The sequence below is a fragment of the Indicator indicator genome, chromosome 30 (genome assembly GCF_027791375.1).
Source record: "Indicator indicator isolate 239-I01 chromosome 30, UM_Iind_1.1, whole genome shotgun sequence".
In the NCBI taxonomy this organism is placed as follows: Eukaryota; Metazoa; Chordata; class Aves; order Piciformes; family Indicatoridae; genus Indicator; species Indicator indicator.
Window position 1 is genome coordinate 7,525,742 of NC_072039.1, and position 18,469 is coordinate 7,544,210.

At 41.9% G+C, this 18,469-nt stretch overlaps 1 protein-coding gene across 1 annotated transcript in view; it reads left to right on the plus strand.

Annotated features, from left to right (window-relative positions):
* Nucleotides 1–14,747, plus strand: part of GTF2I (general transcription factor IIi) — a 58,562-nt gene extending 43,815 nt beyond the window's left edge. The window contains 11 exon segments of the mRNA XM_054394572.1: nt 980–1,045; nt 2,474–2,657; nt 3,255–3,307; nt 4,209–4,319; nt 5,021–5,104; nt 6,412–6,592; nt 7,585–7,613; nt 8,664–8,737; nt 10,465–10,501; nt 13,031–13,105; nt 14,393–14,747. Coding sequence (XP_054250547.1) covers nt 980–1,045; nt 2,474–2,657; nt 3,255–3,307; nt 4,209–4,319; nt 5,021–5,104; nt 6,412–6,592; nt 7,585–7,613; nt 8,664–8,737; nt 10,465–10,501; nt 13,031–13,089 — 878 coding nt within the window. The 3' untranslated portion in view covers nt 13,090–13,105; nt 14,393–14,747.
* The last annotated feature ends 3,722 nt before the right edge of the window (nt 14,748–18,469 follow it).

Here is an 18,469-nt window from a genome sequence, read left to right on the forward strand (position 1 = left end):
GCACAGAAATCTTTGCATTGAAAACAGAGTCAATTTGCAACGCAGGTAAATTGCTGATAGTCAGGTGAGATGAATGACTGTATTCAGAGAAACTGAGCAGCTCCTTAGGAAGCCTTTTTGTTCAGCATTCTTACATTCTGAGTTTATTTGCTTGTATTTATATAGGAGTTTGTTATTATTTGCTTTATTGTATCTGTCCTCCATGCTTTCATTTTGGCCACATGGTCATAAAGTGTGAAACAAAGGAGTTCTTTCCTCCTACTGGGCCACTTTAGCATGAATGTAAGATACTAATTTTGTATGACTGCGCTTTTTTGGCTTGGGCACTACTTGTATTCAGAGTCATCCACAGTTTTCTTGGACTTGTTATTGTTAGACTTCAGCTTTATTTTAGAGAAGCCTGCAACTTCTTTAAACTGTTGAGTGAGTTCTTAGTTTTACAGACCAGCTAATGGACCACTGGCTGCAGCCACAAGTAAACTGGTTTAGGAGTTGTTGCTGATAGCTATCAGAAACTAAGTGTCTAGCTGGGTGGATTTACAATCTCACCCACTGAAGTTGAAGCTGTGATAGAGTTTGGAGCTCTCAAGAGGGAAGTTTATGTTTCAGGGCTGTGCCATTGAACATAGGAAATTCCTGCCACTTTTTCTGGGTGCTGGTTCAGATGAGTAAAGTTTATGTTGCCTGATACAGTAAATTTGGATCACTCTTGGATCAATTCCAATTACTTTCTCCTTTGCTTTATCTAGTAGCAGTGTCTTTAGGGCTATAGGAAGATGAGAATTCATGTGGCTATAGGTTTAGATTGCAGCAGAATGTTTTGGTGCAGTTTGCACAAAGAAAGCCGTTTCGCAGATTTTACTGTCAGAGTAAATTGGTTATCAAGCATAATTAATTATTAGTCATTTATTAAGATACTCTTCAAGGCCTGATTCACTGTGTGAGTGTTAATTTAATTATTCTCATTTCCTCCTGGCAGACTCATGGAACTCCAGGATAAATGACTTAAAGCAGAAAGTTGACAAAGTTTTCAGTGAAAAGTGTGGTAAGTTTATTGTTTCTTTTTTACTGAGATGTCTTCTTAGGAACATGCAGTTAGACCTATGAGAGATACGGTCACAGCTTTATTCCAAAGGCCCTGCAGTCCTTGTGTACTCTAGGCAATTTCTCTTTAGAGTTCATTCTCATGTGGGCTGCTTTCAATTCTGTGACACATTTCCACAAGTTATTTTATTTGGGTTTGGAAATGAAGAAGTTGTGGTCAGATTACTACTTGTTTTGTGACCCAGAGACATAGTGATTCCACATCCTGCCACGTTTGTTTTAGCTTTATTTGCTCTGCTTATGAATGGGGCTTTGTATGACCTATGCTTCTGAATGACTTGGTGTGTTATGGATGGTATCTGGAGAGGTATGTTCCATCCTTTTTCTAGGGCAGGGTCCTTGGAAGCTAATGACTTTTGAAAGTGATGGCAACTAGCTACTTGTCTGAATGCAGTGTTTGGAACAAGAGCACTAATCTCACCTGCCCTTGGTGCTGTTTTCTAGCAGAGACAGAATGCATTGCCTGTAACAAAGTGGACTCCAAATAGGATATTCCTTTGTGCAGAATAAGCCAGTAGCATGAGTTGGCTGCAAATTATTGATTTTTTTCAACTTCCAGTTGGGATCAGCTTTAACTGCAACAGAATGAGTGGTTTGAGACCATCTGTTAATTTTCTTCTGCCTACTCATAGCCGTCACCAAAAAAAAGGCAAAGCCTGCTGGTTCCACCTAATCTAGTATATATGTGCCAGCTCTTACACTATTTATACCTGAGGTTTTTCTTTTATTACATAGAATAGCTTAGATTGGAAGGGACTTCAGAGAACATCTCCTCCAGCCTGCCTGTCGTGGGCAGGGACACCTCTCAACTAGTCTTGGCTGCTCAAGGCCTCATCCAGCCTGGTTTTAAACACCCACAGGGAAGAGGCATCCACAACCTCCCTGGGCAACCTATTTCAGAGTCTGACCACCCTCATACTGAAGAACTTCTTCCTAAGATCAATCTAAACCTCCCTCAGCTTCAAACCATTCCCCTTGTCCTGTTGCTTAGACACCCTTATGAAAAGTCCCTCTCCAGCTTTCTTGTAGGATGCCTTCAGGTATTGGAAGGCAGCTATAAGCTCCCCCTGGGATCTTCCTTTCTCTAGGCTGAGCAAGCCCAGCTCCCTTATTCTATCCCCAGAGCCGAGGTGCTCCAGCCCTTGGATCATTTTTGTGGCCCTCCTCTGGACTCACTCCAACAGCTCTGTGTCCTTCTTACGATGGGAACACCAGAACTAGAGGCAGTATTGGAGGTGGGGGTCTCACAAGAGCAGAGTAAAGGCGCAGAATCATCACTCTTGCCTGCTGGCCACACTCCAGCCTAGGATGCAGCCTAGGATATGATCTGTGGCCCATCTGGCAGCTCATTTGCTGTTTTGCATTTCAGCGGAAGCATTGGGGGTGACTGAGCCAGTGAAGGTGCCCTATGGGTTGTTTGAATCCCACCCAGACGTTTTCTCTGTGGAAGGACTACCTGAGGGAGTGCCATTCCGACGGCCTTCTACCTTTGGAATTCCAAGGCTAGAGAAGATCCTGAGAAGCAAATCCAAGATAAAATTCATTATTAAAAAGTAAGACTCTCGTATGTACTTGATAATCTGTTCTGTAAGAGTTTCAATATAGACCAAAAAATGAAATAGTGTTGCTAAATTCCTCTGTTAAATACACATTGGGATAACATGAGTAAATGAGGAAATGCTCAGAAAGCTCTTGAAGAAGTGGAGCAAGGTACAGCAATCTCTTTGTTCTGAATAGATAATCACAGCCTGTTTGGGAGGAACAGCAAGTCCTGATTTCTTAGCACAGCCCTTTTCAATTATCTCAGCATTGGTTTAGTGTCTGCTGCATAGACTCCTTTTGGGTTACTCATAAATCTTGTTGGCAGTGTAGTAAGAGCTGAAAAGTGGAGATTCATATATTGGGTGGTTGCAAGAATTTGTCTTTCTTTTCTAGAATAGGTTTAGATACCCACTTGCCAGCTGCAGAAACAGTGGGAAGAGGAGTTATGGAATCTTCCAGCCACTTCATTCCTGGCTATCTATTTGGCTAAGAGGCTGTCACTTACTTCCTGTCTTTAATAAATTCAATTCATTTATTTTATTTCATTTTCTTTGGTGGTGTTGAATGTAATGTTACTATTTTACATGAAATATTCAATCTGTTTGCAGGCCTGAGAAGTTTAAGGCAGCTATTAAGGAACACACTGCTAGAGGCCCCCAAAGTGAGTTTTGCAACTGCTTAATGTTCTGGGTAACAATCTCTTGTGAGGATTAAATGCAAATTGCGAGAGCTGTGTGGTGTTAAGCAATTCCTGAAAGATTCTTTCCACTTTGTGGTTGGTTTTATTTATAAGATGGGAAAAGCACTTACCAGTTGCAGTTTACATTTATCTTTAGCAAAGGAGTATTATTATTTTGAAAGTTATTCACAATATTCATGCCTCTAATGTATTCTTTACTATCTTTTATCAAATGTTGTAAGTCATGTCTGATCCACAGTCCAGATCTAGAGATAAATTATTTGCACCTAATCCATATGTTATCTAAGTGACAAGTGCTCCACAAATAGGAATGCAGATAGCCAGCAGAAAATTGTGTCAGGCAGGTCTTGGATTAAATGTTTTGGTTCATATAAATGTCTGTTATTATGAGCTGGCAAAACTCTTGAGTTACTTGTACTATGCTAGCTTGTGCCACTGGGCAGTGAGGCTCCCATCTGTAAGTGAGGGATTTCTTTTGTGAATGGATCAGTAGGTGTTAATAAAGTAACTGCTAGGGCTAGGATTTTTGTGTTAATAAAAGTACCAAAATACATGTTCCACGTACTCTGTGGTTGGGGTTTTGGTGTTATTTTTGTTTGTTTGTTTTTATTCTATTTTTAATATTAGTTTTAGAAAACAAGCTAGGTAAAGATCAAAATTTTCTACCTCTTTCTCCTCTTGAATTGCAAAGACAGAGTTCTTTAAATAGATCTTACAGGAAGCTGCTTGTGAAAATGGAACTGAGTCTGCTATTATTTTCTTTACCTATAATACTATGCTAGTATTTTCTTTATCTATAGAACATTCAAGATTCTGAGCTCTCTACAAATGTTTTTTTTTGAAGAAATTTTTGTGATTTCAGGAAAAAGAAATTCATCTAGTGTGTCAAACACAGCAAGCACCGCCACAAACACAGTGGTGAGCAAACCTGATCCTTCTGAAGATGTGAACATCATTGAAGTAACTCTATCAGGTATGTATACAACTTGGTTTCACATCTTACTTGTGCTTATATTCTTCATGACATATGTTTAGTCCAATGAGGTTTCTTCCTGCTGCTTCACTGAGTTACAAATACAGTCAACAAAGAACATAACTTAGCATTCTGGTTTTACTGAGATATTAAATATTTTGTAAGACTCATAAATTCAGCACCATTTCTAGAATATTCTTGGTCCAGCCCCCTGTTAAGAGGCGCCCACATTTTCCCCTTTATTCTCATGCAATAAATTAAATACTGGCTTGAAGTTTACATGACAATTTCAAGAGATAAGTACTTGGACTGAACTGAATAGCCATGCAGGTCCAATTGCCTTGTCTCAACACTGATTACTGTTTCCTCAGGCATGTATTACAGAATCATGGAATGGTTTAGGTTGAAAAAGATCTCTGAGCTCATCAAGTCTAATCATTAGCTCAGCACTGCCAGGTCACCACTAAACCAAGTCGCACTAAACCATTTGGAAGCTTCTCACAGCTTTTCATACCAACCTCCTGTTTGGGTGTGTTTCTATAACTTAGCGGTGTTACCACTAAAACTAGGAGCAAAGGCAGACCCTGTGTCGAGGCACTCAGGTATCCCTGCTTTGAGCAAACATGCAATGATGAACAAGCTTCAGGGAAAAAAAAAACCTATCTGTAGAATTCTGATGCTGTTCTCACCATTTCTTCCAGATGATGAAAGTGAGCGACTGCGGAAAGCAGAAAGGGCCAGACACTTGAGAGAGGAAGTAAATGACCTTTTTAGCCGGAAATTTGGTAATTGCTTTTTGCTCCCCAGTTTTCCCTAGGTGTGAATGGTGTTCATATATCAAAAGTTACTGAAAAATCACAGTGAATTATCTATGCAGCCATTAAAATAACACATATGGGAGTGGTACATGAATGGTGAGCTTTGGCTTCAAAAAGAATCTTGTAGAAGCGGTGCGAGAGGTTTGGCGTTTAAAACAAAAATCCTCAGGGAATACAGATTCACAGCTTGCATTGACTTGGAAGGGACCCCCAAAGGTCATCTGCAGTAAGCAGGGACACCTTCAACTAGATCAGGCTGCCCAAGGCCACAGCAAGTTTGATCTTGAATGTCTTCAGGGATGGGGCCTTAACCACATCCCTGGGCAACCTGTTCCAATATTTCACCACTCTCATTGTAAAGAACTTCCTCCTTATATCCAAATGCATTGCTTTGTGTTCCCTCTCTGCTTACCTTTTTGCTCTCTCTTAACATGGATGAAATACTAATTGCTGACAATCCATGATTCTTCTTAGGCTTTCATAATCCTGACCTTTTAATACTTGGGACTAAAGTAATTTAAAAAATGAAGCTTCACCTTTTGCTGTATACAGTTTTCTGGTTTGGTTCTGTACTTGCACTGTACAGCAATAGCAACCGGAGTTTATCTGAAATTCCTTCACTAGTGCTTTGTTGAATTGCTTTTTGTTTTCCTTAATGTAGCCATTTCCTTAGAGATCCTGTTCTGTATCTTTTTTTTAAAGTAATAACAGAACCTGGGTTTTTTGAACTGTCAGAGCTGGAGTTTTAACTACCAGTCATGTAGCAGTGTTCATGAGTGTAATCCAAAACATCTGCCACTGCAACGGTTTCATTGTCCAGTGAATTTTCGTGGTAGATCTGATAGAAGGCTTGGGTTTGCATTTAGTTTCTTAATCATGTGAGGATTTTCAATATAATCCTACATATGTACCCAAATATCTGAAGGGTGGCTGTCAGGGTGATGGAGCCAGTCTTTTTTCAGTGATAGCCAGAGATAGGATGAGAGGCTATGGTCTTAAATTCAGTCACAGGAAATTCCATCTCAACATGAGAAAAAAAAAACATTTTTACCATGAAGGTGACTGCAGCCCTGGCACAAGCTGCCCAGAGAGGTTGTGGAGTCTCCTTCTGTAGAGATCTTCAAAACCTGCCTGGATGCATTCCTGTGTGACCCGTCCTAAGTGGTCCTGCTTCACAGGGGGGTTAGACTCGATCTCTGGATGGCCCTTCCAACTCCTTGCATTCTATGGTTCTCTGTAGTCTTTCAAATAAACTTGCCCTCTCTCTCCCTTAGCTGAAGCCATCGGTGTGGATTCTATGAAAATCCCCTACAGGAAAATCACTAATTACCCTGGCTGTGTGGCGGTGGAAGGGTTGCCTCCTGGGGTGGAATTTAAAGCTCCCAGTTACCTGGAAATGAGCTCAATGAGGAAGATTTTGGAATCACCAGAATCGATCAAGTTTACTATCGTTCGGTATGTAGCTGCCATTGATGAGTTTGAAAGAACAGAAGTTGCAGGGCACCTTTAAATAGTGGAAGATGCTGGCTCTTTGGGATAACAACAATGTATCAGGTCAAATGAAGCCCAGACATTAATGGAATGAATGAAGAGGGTAACTCTTTGGAGGGCATGCCCCATTTAGTGTGACAAAGGGCATATTAGAGCAATCTGTCTTTTAAGTTGAAATCTAATCATATTATATACCAGAGTCCTGAATTGTTCTGGGCCTTGCTCACTCATTTCTAAGATCAAATTTTAAGACAAGGTCAGAGCTTGTTGACTTTTACGACTTTTGTAGTAATATTAATATTGTTAAAATATTTCACTTGTGTTCAGGTAAGCTCTTTGATAAATGTTTTTTCCCTTCAAAATGACTTTGCCTTACAGTATTTAAAAACTACAATATTGTCTGCTTACAATATGAGTGAAGTTTATTTGTATATACAAAATCTGTTTGTATGCCTGAAGCAGGGTAGTTGAAAGTGGAATCATAGCAAGTAGAAGATCAGGAACTGAAAATAAAATGTTAGCAGCTTATATAACTTCTCAAGTCATAGTTGGCTTCAGAGGAGTCTAGAAGCTTCAGGTTATCTTTAGAGAGACAGAAATTTCTTGAATATATTTTACTGAAGGATCTGAACTGTCAACCCTGAGTCATGTTGTGGTGTTCCAACTGAAAGAACTCTTGCTTGATACTTTTAACTGAGCTCTGAAGAAGAGGTGACTCCCTTGTCTGTGGTGACCAAAGGAAGGATTTAGATCTTTCTGTGTATGCTGCTTTTCAAAATGCTAGCAAACAAACGACAGTGCCCAAGAGTTGCTATGGCAGCTCCTTCTGTTTAGTTCAATTTCCTGACTTCTGTTACCAAAGGTTAGGTGAGGTTGCCTTGGGAGGGAAATCTCATGCAGTGCACTTTTGAATCCGTGAAATCTTATTTTATTAAATATATTTATTTTTTCTACAGGCCAATTCCAGGACTTGTGATTAACAATCGTAAGTATTGGTGAGACACTGATACCAAGATTCGTTTTCTACATTTTGGCTCAGTGGCAGAGGCTGCACAGTGGTTAAATTCTTTGCCTAACTCCTGTCTGTGTTACCCTCAGTAAGATTTCTCGACTAAATGTGCAGGTGCAATGAACTTGAGAGCACTGAGATAAATTTACAGAATGGCATCAGATTAGCATTAACTTTAATATGAAAATACAAGATACTGATTGTGTGTTTTTTCAGCTGCAGAGTCCCAAAGAGGTTTAGGACCCTGAGTGAGTGACAGATTTACATGGCAGGGCCTATACATTTTATGTTCAGATCCATCGCAGTAGAGGTTACTAATTAAGAACATTCCAGTAGCTGCACAGCTGTATTCCAGTGAAAAATGCTGCTTTCTGCTGAAACTGGAACAGTTCAGAGAGGCAGAGTACAGCTACCTGAAAGGGAGAGTAGGTTTAGACTGGGTCTTAGGAAGAAGGTCTTCAGTATGAGGGTGGTGAGACTGGAATAGGCTGCCCAGGGAGGTTGTGGCTGCCTCCTCCCTGCGGGTGTTCAAGGCCAGGTCAAATGAGGCCTTGAGAAGCCAAGTCTAGTTGAGAGGTGTCCCTGCCCATGGCTGGTTGGAGTAGATGATAAGAGCAACACAGCTGACCTTCTTCCATCATTGGAGGAGCAGACTGTCCACTGGAGATTCATTTATTATCCATGTATTAATTCTGATCAAAATGATCTGATATTGACAGATAGCAAGGTGAAAGATTGAAAGGCTCTGAGCTTACTATTCTCTGAGCCTAATGTTTGTAGATACGATGCTTTCTCCTGAGGAAGAACTTAAAAGGACATTTTTGGTGCTTGCAGGTAAGATAGGGAATGTGGTGGTTTTTTTTTTTCTGTAATAAAAAATACTGAAGAGCAGCTCAATGACAAATGTTGGTAACCTGCTCATGCAACAAGTTTCAGGACTTGCAGATTCAAGAAGCAAAGTTGCCCTTTTGTTACATGTGGACCATTTTCATTGTGAAGTTCAACAGTGATCATGTCTAATTTTAGAGCTGATGGAAAAAGTTGAAGAAGCAGAAGCACCCCCAGCACCAGTACCAGCACCAGTACCAGTACCAGCACCGGTACCAGCACCAGTACCAGCAGGTGAGGCAGTGTGGTGCATGTCCTTGCAGGAGGGTTAGGGTGTAGAGTTCTGGATCTCACTGGCAGATGATATTAGTAGTCATGCCCTGAGTCTGCAGTGCTCAGGATGAACCATTTTATTTTGAGAGATGGTGTGTGACAGTGACTTTTATAGCTATTAAATATTAATAAATTAATAGAAAGAGCCATTGCTTCCTTCAAGCTGTGTCATTGGCATATTCCATGATTTGATTTTTGCAGATGATGAGTGAGCTGAGAAGAAGAATTAGAAGGGGCAATATATAAAGCCAATTCAGTATCCAGTTATTAATGATCCCTACTCAAAAGTACGTGTGTGTCTGCACCAGATAGATGTTCAGTCAACTGCAGCTTGCTTGTGTAACATTTAAGAACCTAGAATGGGATCTTAATGGAAGCTGTGCCCTCTGCACAGCTCTTTAACCCCTGCTAGACTGTCTAGACTGCACACACCTACCTTAGTCTGAAGGGAGAACTTAGCTTTGTGCTATGGATAGCTCAAGTGAACGTAGTTGAGCAACTTCCTTTTGACTCAGTATAGTTTCTGAACGTTCACAGACCTTTAAAAATGTCTGTCCTGAGTTGGTGCAATGTGGGAAAGACTTTTGAATTGCCTGAATGAACTGTTAGTCAGAGAAGCTGGGAAACTAAGAGAGAACACTCAGGAAACATTTTAAGAGTGAGGGACACATTATGGTAGAAATCATTACAAAGGAAACTACTGGCTCCTCTGTTTACATTTGGAGATGGTGGGAGGAGGGGGAAACAGCTGCTGATGTTCAGTGAATTGCTGTAGTCCATCTGTCCTTACCTCATCTGCAGTGTCAGAAGTTAAATGACTTTCCCAGCACCTGCCCATCCACAATCCATCAAGACAGATAATGGATAATCATCATGGAATTAAAATACACTTTCACCCTCTGTTCTGCACTCTTCCCCAAGATACTCATACACATCACTGAAGACAATACTAACCAGAAGGGTTTTCTTTCTTTAAAAATACAGTTTTATATGTGAGCAGCTTGAGTAAAGCTGTTTCACACTTGGTATATTCTGTGCAAGTGCACATTATGTTCTGCTGGGTCTCATGATATGTGTGCTGCAGTGAACCATGCTTGGAAGAGAACAGTTTAGGTAGTGCAATGTAATACATGTTTGGGTATTTTTTTATGTTTTGCTGCAGACTCTGTAGAGAGTTGCACACATTTATCTCAGGCAAAGATATTTGTGCCTTAATAGAAAAAAATAAACACTTTCTCAGAGAAAACTTAATTTCCCTCATTTTTCTAAGTTGCTTATCTGATTCATAGATTGATAAAATGGTTTAGGTTGAAAGGGACCTTAAAGATCATCCAGTTCCAACCCCCCTGCCATAGGCAGGGACACTTTCCACCAGCCCAGGTTGCTCAAGGCCTCATCCAACCTGACCTTGAACTACGTCCATGAGCAACCTATTCCAGTGTCTCACCAGCCTCACTGTCAAGAATTTCTTCCTCATCTCCAGTCTAAATCTGCCCTCCTCGAGCTTCAATCCATTCCCTCTCACCCTATCACTACAAGCCCTTCTAAAAAATCCCTTCCCAGCTTTCTTGTAGACACCCTTCAGGTACTGGAAGGCTGCTCTAAGACTTCCCTGTATTTGTATTAATTTAACTGTTGGGTTTTTTTGTTTTTCTTCATTTAAGAGTCAGCTGAACCAAGCCAAACAGAAGTATCTGTAGAAGGTAAGTGTTTGTCATCAGTTACTGTCAACAAATATTTGTAAGTAGCTTTGAACAAACTTACATATGTTTTGTTTTATGAAGGAGACAGTCAGTCAAAACAAAAAGGCCTTTTATTGGTTCCCAGGATATTTTTTCATCTGTATTAATGTCATGCAGCATCATGTGAAAAATACCCTGCAGCAAAAGTTATTATTCAAGTAATTTTACAAAGGAGTTTTATGAATCGTTGTTGTTGGCTGGTGAGTCATCACTATATATAGGCTTGGAGTGATTGCTCACATCCTGAGCCATGCAGCTAGTTATTCAGCTCAGTAGTTTCCACAATTTATGCAAGTGAATGATTGCCATCATCAGGAAATTTGAATGCCATGTTGGCCTGAATATACTGTTTTGAGGAGGGAAAGTACTGTTGTTCTTCCAGAACTTGAGCTCTGAAAAAGATCCAGCTTTCCTCTTGTCCAAGAATCTCCCTGAGCTGTATCTTTTTCAAATGGTGATACACGTGAGACTGAGGAGGGTGTGGATCTTCTACCCTCCCTGTGCTTCTGCATATGGTCTTTGAGGCTTAGAAACACTGACTTGATCTGAGAACTGGCATACTGGTGTCTGCTGGGTGCTCTGGTCTTGTAAGTGCTGCCTCTGCTGAAGTCCCAGCTTGTCACCATGGGCCTGGGTGACAGTGGCTGGCATAGGGGATCTGAGGTGCTGTGGCAGTTTGATGGGGTGCTACCTTTGTGCCAGGTACTCTCAGAGGGGCTCTATGATGTGTCAGTAGCAGCAGTGTAGCCAACAGCACTGGGTGGAGGCTGCCATGCATCAGCACTTGCCATCTTGGCACTCTCAGCTTGAGTTCATTGCCTAATCCTGCTCAGGTTCCCCCAAAAGAGAAAGCAGCAAGTCTCAGCACTCCCATTCTCCTGTATGCTCTTCCATGGAAATGCCCTTTCCAATCTCCAGTGCTTCAGTTGCCCTGCTATGTGACTGAACTCTTGAGACAAGCCAAGATGCTCAGCCAGAACTGCTGTTAGAAGCTCAGTGACAGATTCACTCCAAGAGTTATGAGTAGGTCTTACTCCAAGTATGGATCAGTCTGGTTGCAGCAATCAAGACAAAAAGAAGGCAAACTTTAGAAGAGCTGAGCTGCAGATTTCAGGCTCACAGTTACCCAAAGCTGGAATATCAGATGTCTTTATAATGCTAAAAATAAGTGGGATCACAGAAATTATTAGATGGTGGAGAGAAACCATTCCTGAACACCTTCATGTGGAGGAAATCTAGCTATGAGCTTTCAAGAGTGGTGGTTGTGAAAGAAGCAGACAAGCATGGTTTTGAATTTGTCATCCAAACCTGGATTCAGACCCTGCAACCAGAGAAGTCATCTTGAGAAAAGGCTTGCAGTTGCTAAAGAACTCAAAATCACTTCAGTGCTAGGCTGGAAGGTATAAAATGATGTAGTGATGTATTACCCCAGTCCCAAACAACTTCAGTGGAAAACCAATTTCTTTCCAACATTATCTTGTCTATTTATAAAAAGAACAAAATCAGGCTCTGGGTCATACAGGCTGTGTTACACAGGCAGGAGACTTCTTTGATTTACCTCTGAGTGCCCCTGTGAAAAAGGAAAAAGCAAAGATTTTTGTAATGAAGTCTCCTGGAAATGAAAAGAATTCTATCAAAAGATGATGAATGCTTCTACCAACAAGATAACATTTCTTTCTTTTTTTTTTTTCCTTTATGATCCTATGATGCCTCTTCCTATGTGATATTGTGCACTGAAGAAGAAAAATCAGCTAGGGTCAAAATTTGCTTTGGACAGACTGAAATACAATAATGCAAAAGTCTGTGTTGAGAAGAGATGGACAAAAAATGTGAGCAATAGTGCAGTGAAGAGTTTGTGCAGTGAATGTTAATTCAGTCCCTAACCCAGAAGGCACGACTCGAGCACAAGTAGGTTCCCATGTTGTTAGCTGGCTTTTGAAGACAGCATCTTAAAGGTGAAGCAGTGTTTGTGCCTGAGATGTCTGAAGTCATGAGCTTACCTGTGAGTGCTGGAAAAGCTTCAGCCAGCATCACATAACTGATGAGGTGTTGGAGGAGGGAATGGTGCTGGGGGTTGACAGAGAGGAGGGAGAAGGACTGAAGAGCAGGCTGCAGAGCAAAACAGTGATTTACCTGACATGTTTGCACTGATTATGTGCTTTTTCCCTTTTGGATTAAGTACCTGTCCAGCCCGTTGAGTACTTCAGCTACATAAGAAGCATTTGAAAGTTTCATACACATCTAATACCAACATTTATTTCTGCTCTTTAAAAAAACAGTTCTCTAAGATCCCAGGTTGCTTTACATTGAAGTGAATCTGGCAGTTTTCACAGAATCAGATTGTTGTGGATACGTTTTCATTTATCATTAATAGCTTAAAAGGATAAATTAATGTTTTGCATATTTTCATAATTGTTAAGTACAACAATGACAAAATTGGTTGGGAAGTTCCTTTTTTTTTTTTTTCATTCATCATTGCTTTTTCAGCAGATGTTACAGAAACAAAAGAAAGTTTTCAATCAAAGAAAGAACCAGACCCAACGTGGTAGATGTCATCAGTATGAGGTAAAAAAATTTAGTGTTTCTTGAAGTCAACACCTGTCAAGGAATAATATCTTTATGGTTTTGGGTGGGGAGAAGACTTGATTGATACAAAGCTGGATATGATTGTTTAGTGTGCTTGAGATCTAGCCTGTTTAGCGTTAGTAAGAAATAGATGTGGTATTCACCTCAGAGAAGAACACATCTGTGTACTGTTCCAGTTCTGAGGGCATGGACAGCAGTCAGCAAAAGCCAACTCTGGGTCTTCATTTCTGCTGGCCAGAGCAGCTGAGAGAGATAATGTGGTTTGCCCCTCACATGAAGCAGTGACTGGAGGAGCCTGGAGCCTGTGGCTTTCACTCCTAGCACCATCCAGCTCTTTGGATACAAGGAGAGCCTTGGCCGTGGCCCCATCTGTGCAGCATAAACACAGCCTTGTGCACAGGGGGCTGCTGTTGGCATCAGGATGAGGGACTGAAGGGATGCACCCAGCACAGCTGTCTGTGCCCTGAGAACTGGGGGTACAGCAGTAGTCTTCCTAATAAACTGGTGAAGTTTGCTATGGAAATAATTGTCATTAAACTGAATGTGGCAGAAGAAAATATGCTGAAAAAAGCCTTTTAATTTGTCATGGGAAGCACTTCACCCAGGGGAGGTATAAAAATCCATGTCACTTGTCCATTAAAGGTCATAGAAATTTTGTCTGAGCAGTGGCTGCACAATGTGGTGCTGCAGTGCTTCAGCTTCTTGGATGCTTTATGCCACCCACTGAATTTAAGCTAAAGCAAGTATTTGATCTAGCTGCCTTCCAGTACCTGAAGGGATCCTTACAGGAAGGCTGGAAGGGGACTCTTCATAAGGGTGTCTAGCAATAGGACAAGGGGGAATGGCTTGAAGCTGAGGGGGAGTGGGTTTAGACTGGATCTCAGGAAGAGGTTCTTCAGTATGAGGGTGATGAGGCTCTGGAGTAGGTTGCCCAGGGAGGTTGTGGATGGGGGTGCTCATGGCCAGGTTGGAAGAGGCCTTGAGCAGCCAAGTCTAGTTGAGAGGCATCCCTGCCCAGGGCAGGGATGGTGGAAAAGTTGATCTCTGAGGTCCCTTCCAACCTAATCCATTCTATGATTAAATTCTTACAGAGACCACTGAAGCCACACATTTAATCTCATAGTTCTTGAGAGCAATATTCAGCTTCTGCATGCTCTATGAATCTGGGCTTGAAGAACTCAAAAAAGCAACACAAACTGCTTGTATTTGTAATAAGATCCAGAGCTGCAGTGAAACTAACTGGCTTTTGTCATTTTTCTTATCTAGTCAGAAGCTTCCAGTTCTGAGAAGAGCCTGCCAGGACTCACCTGAGCTGTGTAATATAACTGTATAAGAGAAATACCTTCTATACAAATTGGTTTTGTACTTTTAGATTGAAATATCTACTTTTTCAGCAGTTCTGTGAATTGACTTAAAGGCTGGCTGTAGATTTGAAATGGCTGGTTTTACCTTGGAATATATTATAGACACAAAATGTGATGCAGCAGTGCTGGGAAGATGACAGAGATTAAGATCAACATGGACTTAACAGAGCCTGTCTACGTTTCCCAAAACAAACAGCTGGATTTCACCACACCTGGATGCACCTCAGCTTCTGTAATAAAGACAAATTCCTGCCAGAAGTTCAGTTTTAGTTTTACCTGGGGGTGGGGGAAGGAGGAAAGGAGGGGAGGAAAGAAATTAATTCTGTGGTTTTACTCTTTTAAATGATTGGTTAGACAGTATTGTCTGTACATTTGAACTGATTTTTTTTTCCTATGATACCTCTCACAATTCATGTTTTTTCCATAAATAAAAGATAAACTGCTTCACTTGACCGTTAGTATGCATTGATGAGATGGACTGTGAATGGTTTCAGAGTGTGGATTAGGAACCAGTTTAAATTAAGCCCTGTTACAGTTTGCTCCATCAAGTCCAAGTAGTGTTTCATCAGATTATCAGATGGTTTTGTATAGGATGGGTCTGGTCTTGCAGTCCTAATGTAGGCAAAATTTGCATGGGCCTGAGTGAGAGCTTTTGTCCTACAGGCTGTGGGGGATTCCCTGCTGTTCATCTAGAACTAGTTATGGAAGCATATTGCTAGTAGGTCCTACCAGGTCAGAAGTTAAGTCTCCCATAGTCCTGGTTATGCCCCACATCATTTAAAAGACTCATTTACACATTTAAGTTTCACAAACCATAAGAGATGCAAAGGCCTGGGTATGATAATCTCTATAGCAGAGATGCAGGTGATAGGAAAGGTTTCTCTTTTATTGGCATGGCTCCATCATGCACAAATGCTAAACCTTATTTCCTGTTAAGAAATAAAGGCCTTTCTGATGGTTTTCATGACTGTCCATGCAGGATACATTCACATATTTTACAACAAACCAAGTTCTGGCAGTCATTTTGTAGGCAGGTAGAGCAAGCCAGTGAAGGAGGTAAATTCCAGTCATGGCTTTCAGACAGAACTCCAGCTCTGGGTCGGTGAGGTGGTTGCAATTCAAGGAAAAATGTGAAGCCTTAAGTTCAATCAGATACAGTGTCTGTTCCCTAGGAGCAACCTGAAGTTCAGCAGATGAGTTCAGAGCAACACATGCTCCATCATCTGGAAGCAAGGGTGAGCTGTAGGACATGGGCTTGTCTTTTCACAGTTGTTCCTTACAGATGCAAGTGTTCCCACTTAAAGAGTGGGATCTTGTGCTGCTGATGTCAGTAGGAGTAGGGTTAGCTCTATCTTAAGTCATTTTGGAAAGGCTCATCCCAGTTGCACCTTCCAGCTCTCCAGATGGGAGCTGCCAGAGGTGGTTGGTGCAGCACTGCCATCCCTCAGCAAGCTGCCCCTGCCTCAGTCCCATGGGGAGCAGCCTGCTGGGCACCGTGTTGATGCTCAGCAGTGTGGGTACTGTCCCACATTGTAACCACTGAGGTATTTCCCTGCTGATGAAGAGGCAGGCTCAGTTAATGCACCTTCATAAAGAGGTTGCTGTCAGGGCAATGGCCATGCTAGAAATGTTTAGAATGGGGAAGTGAGCTCATGCAGCTTTCCCTGGGGTTTTCTGCTGGTTCTCAGCTTCCCCTTTTGAAAAGTGGAAGGATGGTCCAATACTTCTTCACTGGCAGCTATCTTTAGGAAGTACTTTCTGCCAGCTGCCTGCCCAGCAAGGCTACACATATACCACTGATGGAGCTCTTAGGGCTCCGTGCAGATGAGGGCGAGGCAGAGTAGCGACAGAACTGTGGAGATGAGTAACTGCAGGCTGCTGCCTTGTCATGTGTGTGACAGCAGAGTGGAGTCATCCTGCAGCAATGTGTGCAGGAGCTGAGAAAGGAAAAAAAAAAAAAGAAGTGAAAACTGGTGCAGTGGTTTTACTGGAAGGACTTAGAGTCCTTATGTAATGCTGAGAGTCACAGGAGTGGTTTGTGTTGTGTCTGCCCTGTTGCTGGGCTTGCACTAGTGCTGATGGATGTCTCAGTGTTCAACACTGACGTCTCTTTTTGGTCTTGAGGCTGTCCAGTAGAGAAATTAAACTGACAAAATAATTGCACCAATATTCGTTGCAACTTCCAAATATCAATTTTATATTTAAAAAAAATATATATATATCTATATATAGAGAGAGTCCTAACAGATGTCAGAGGTTTAGGTGTTGACCATGTATGAAAACCTGACTCATTTCCAAACAAGTACTACATGAGCTGTGTCACTCTTTGGGTATTGAATGACAATGCCCCAAAAACCCTTGTACTAATGAACAAGTAAATAAATAAAATTGCAACCACTTACCAGAGCTCTGAAGGTTTATTTTTTTTCTGTTCCAGCAGAGAAGCTTCGTGTTGATGAAGCAGCAGACAAGTCTTTATTCCCCAGGTTTTGTTGAACTTCAGAGGCCCATCCTGTGCCTTGGGCTGGCTCCCTTCTCTTAGATAGGAGGTTTGGACCCACATAGTGTATGACCCAGGGTGCCCATGGTGGAGCCTGGTGTTCCTGGGGCTCAGCACCACAGCATTTCTCAGTGGTAACCATCAGGTGTCAGATGAGGTCCAGCACCTCTGTTGTGCAGCAGCTGGTCAGTATTTTTGCCTTGGGATTTGAAGTTTTCCACGTACAAAACTTGAACCCTTTCTCCTTTGTGTCTTTCTACATCTGCCCTGTCAGTAGTGACAGTGCTAAGGAAGAGGACAGACTCCTGGTCATTTTGCAGCAGCTCATGGAGCACATAGTTCTGTTCACACAGCGACGCAAACAAGGTCTCCCTTGGCTCTGGGTTGAATTAAGCTTAAATGTAAACTAGTAAAACATCAAAAAAGACATTTTGGAGCAAAATGAGGGTGGCATTCCTTTCTTCAGCTGTTAATTTCCAGGAGGTTCTGGTACTGCTTTTGGGTGAGGCACTACAGAGAAGAGGACATTCCGTTCACCTAAGAAACTCTGAATCTCCAGCTCTTCATCTTCAATAACCTCGATGGAAATCTGTCACCTGAAGTCCCATGCCTGCTGCTTCTCACTCCAAAGCAGGGGATCATTGCTGCACAATTCAGGTACCAGTTTTCCATCTGGAGGCCAGCAGTTCTCTGTCTCGCAAAGATCAGGTCCTGCATTCAGATGCCAGCCTCATGTCTCAAAACATAAATCCGATCAGGAATCCTTAAACTCCTCCTGTGTTTCAGATGGGTCATTAATCCTCCCACAGTGTCGTTCTGAAATGATGGTAGGTGACATGTAGTAACTCTGGGAGACAGCTGGTGGAAACACTAAGCAGTGGATGACACTGAGCTGTGTCTCACTGTGAGCTCACCCATTGCCAGCAGAGAGACAGCCAAGCTCTGTTTCATTTCTCACATCACAGGATGAGGAAAGAGGAAACAGGAAGAAATGTGAATTAGGAGGTTTCCAGTAATGCTCTGTCTGTGAAGCAGTTCTCAGTTGAGTACAGACAAGTGTAATTATGCAATTGGTTTGTGGTGGTTTGTATAAGAAGCAAAATCTGGATGAGAGGGAATGGATTGAAGCTTGAGGAGGGCAGATTTAGACTGGAGATTAGGAAGAAATTCTTTACAGTGAGGGTGGGGAGAGACTGGAACAGGTTGCCCAGGGAGGTTGTGGATGTCCCCTCCATGGGGGTGTTCAAGGCCAGGCTGGATGAGGCCTTGAGCAACCTAGGCTGGTGGGAGGTGTCCCTGCCCATGGCAGAGGGTTGGAACTGGATGATCTTTAAGATCCTCTTCCAGCCCAAAGCATTCTGTGAATCTCTGAATCTGGCTATTGACAGAGCAGAACCCAAAACAGCCCTGGAGGGACATTTTTAATGTTTCTGTTCATATCACACAGGGAAATCCCCACATTCAAAGGACCAATCTCAG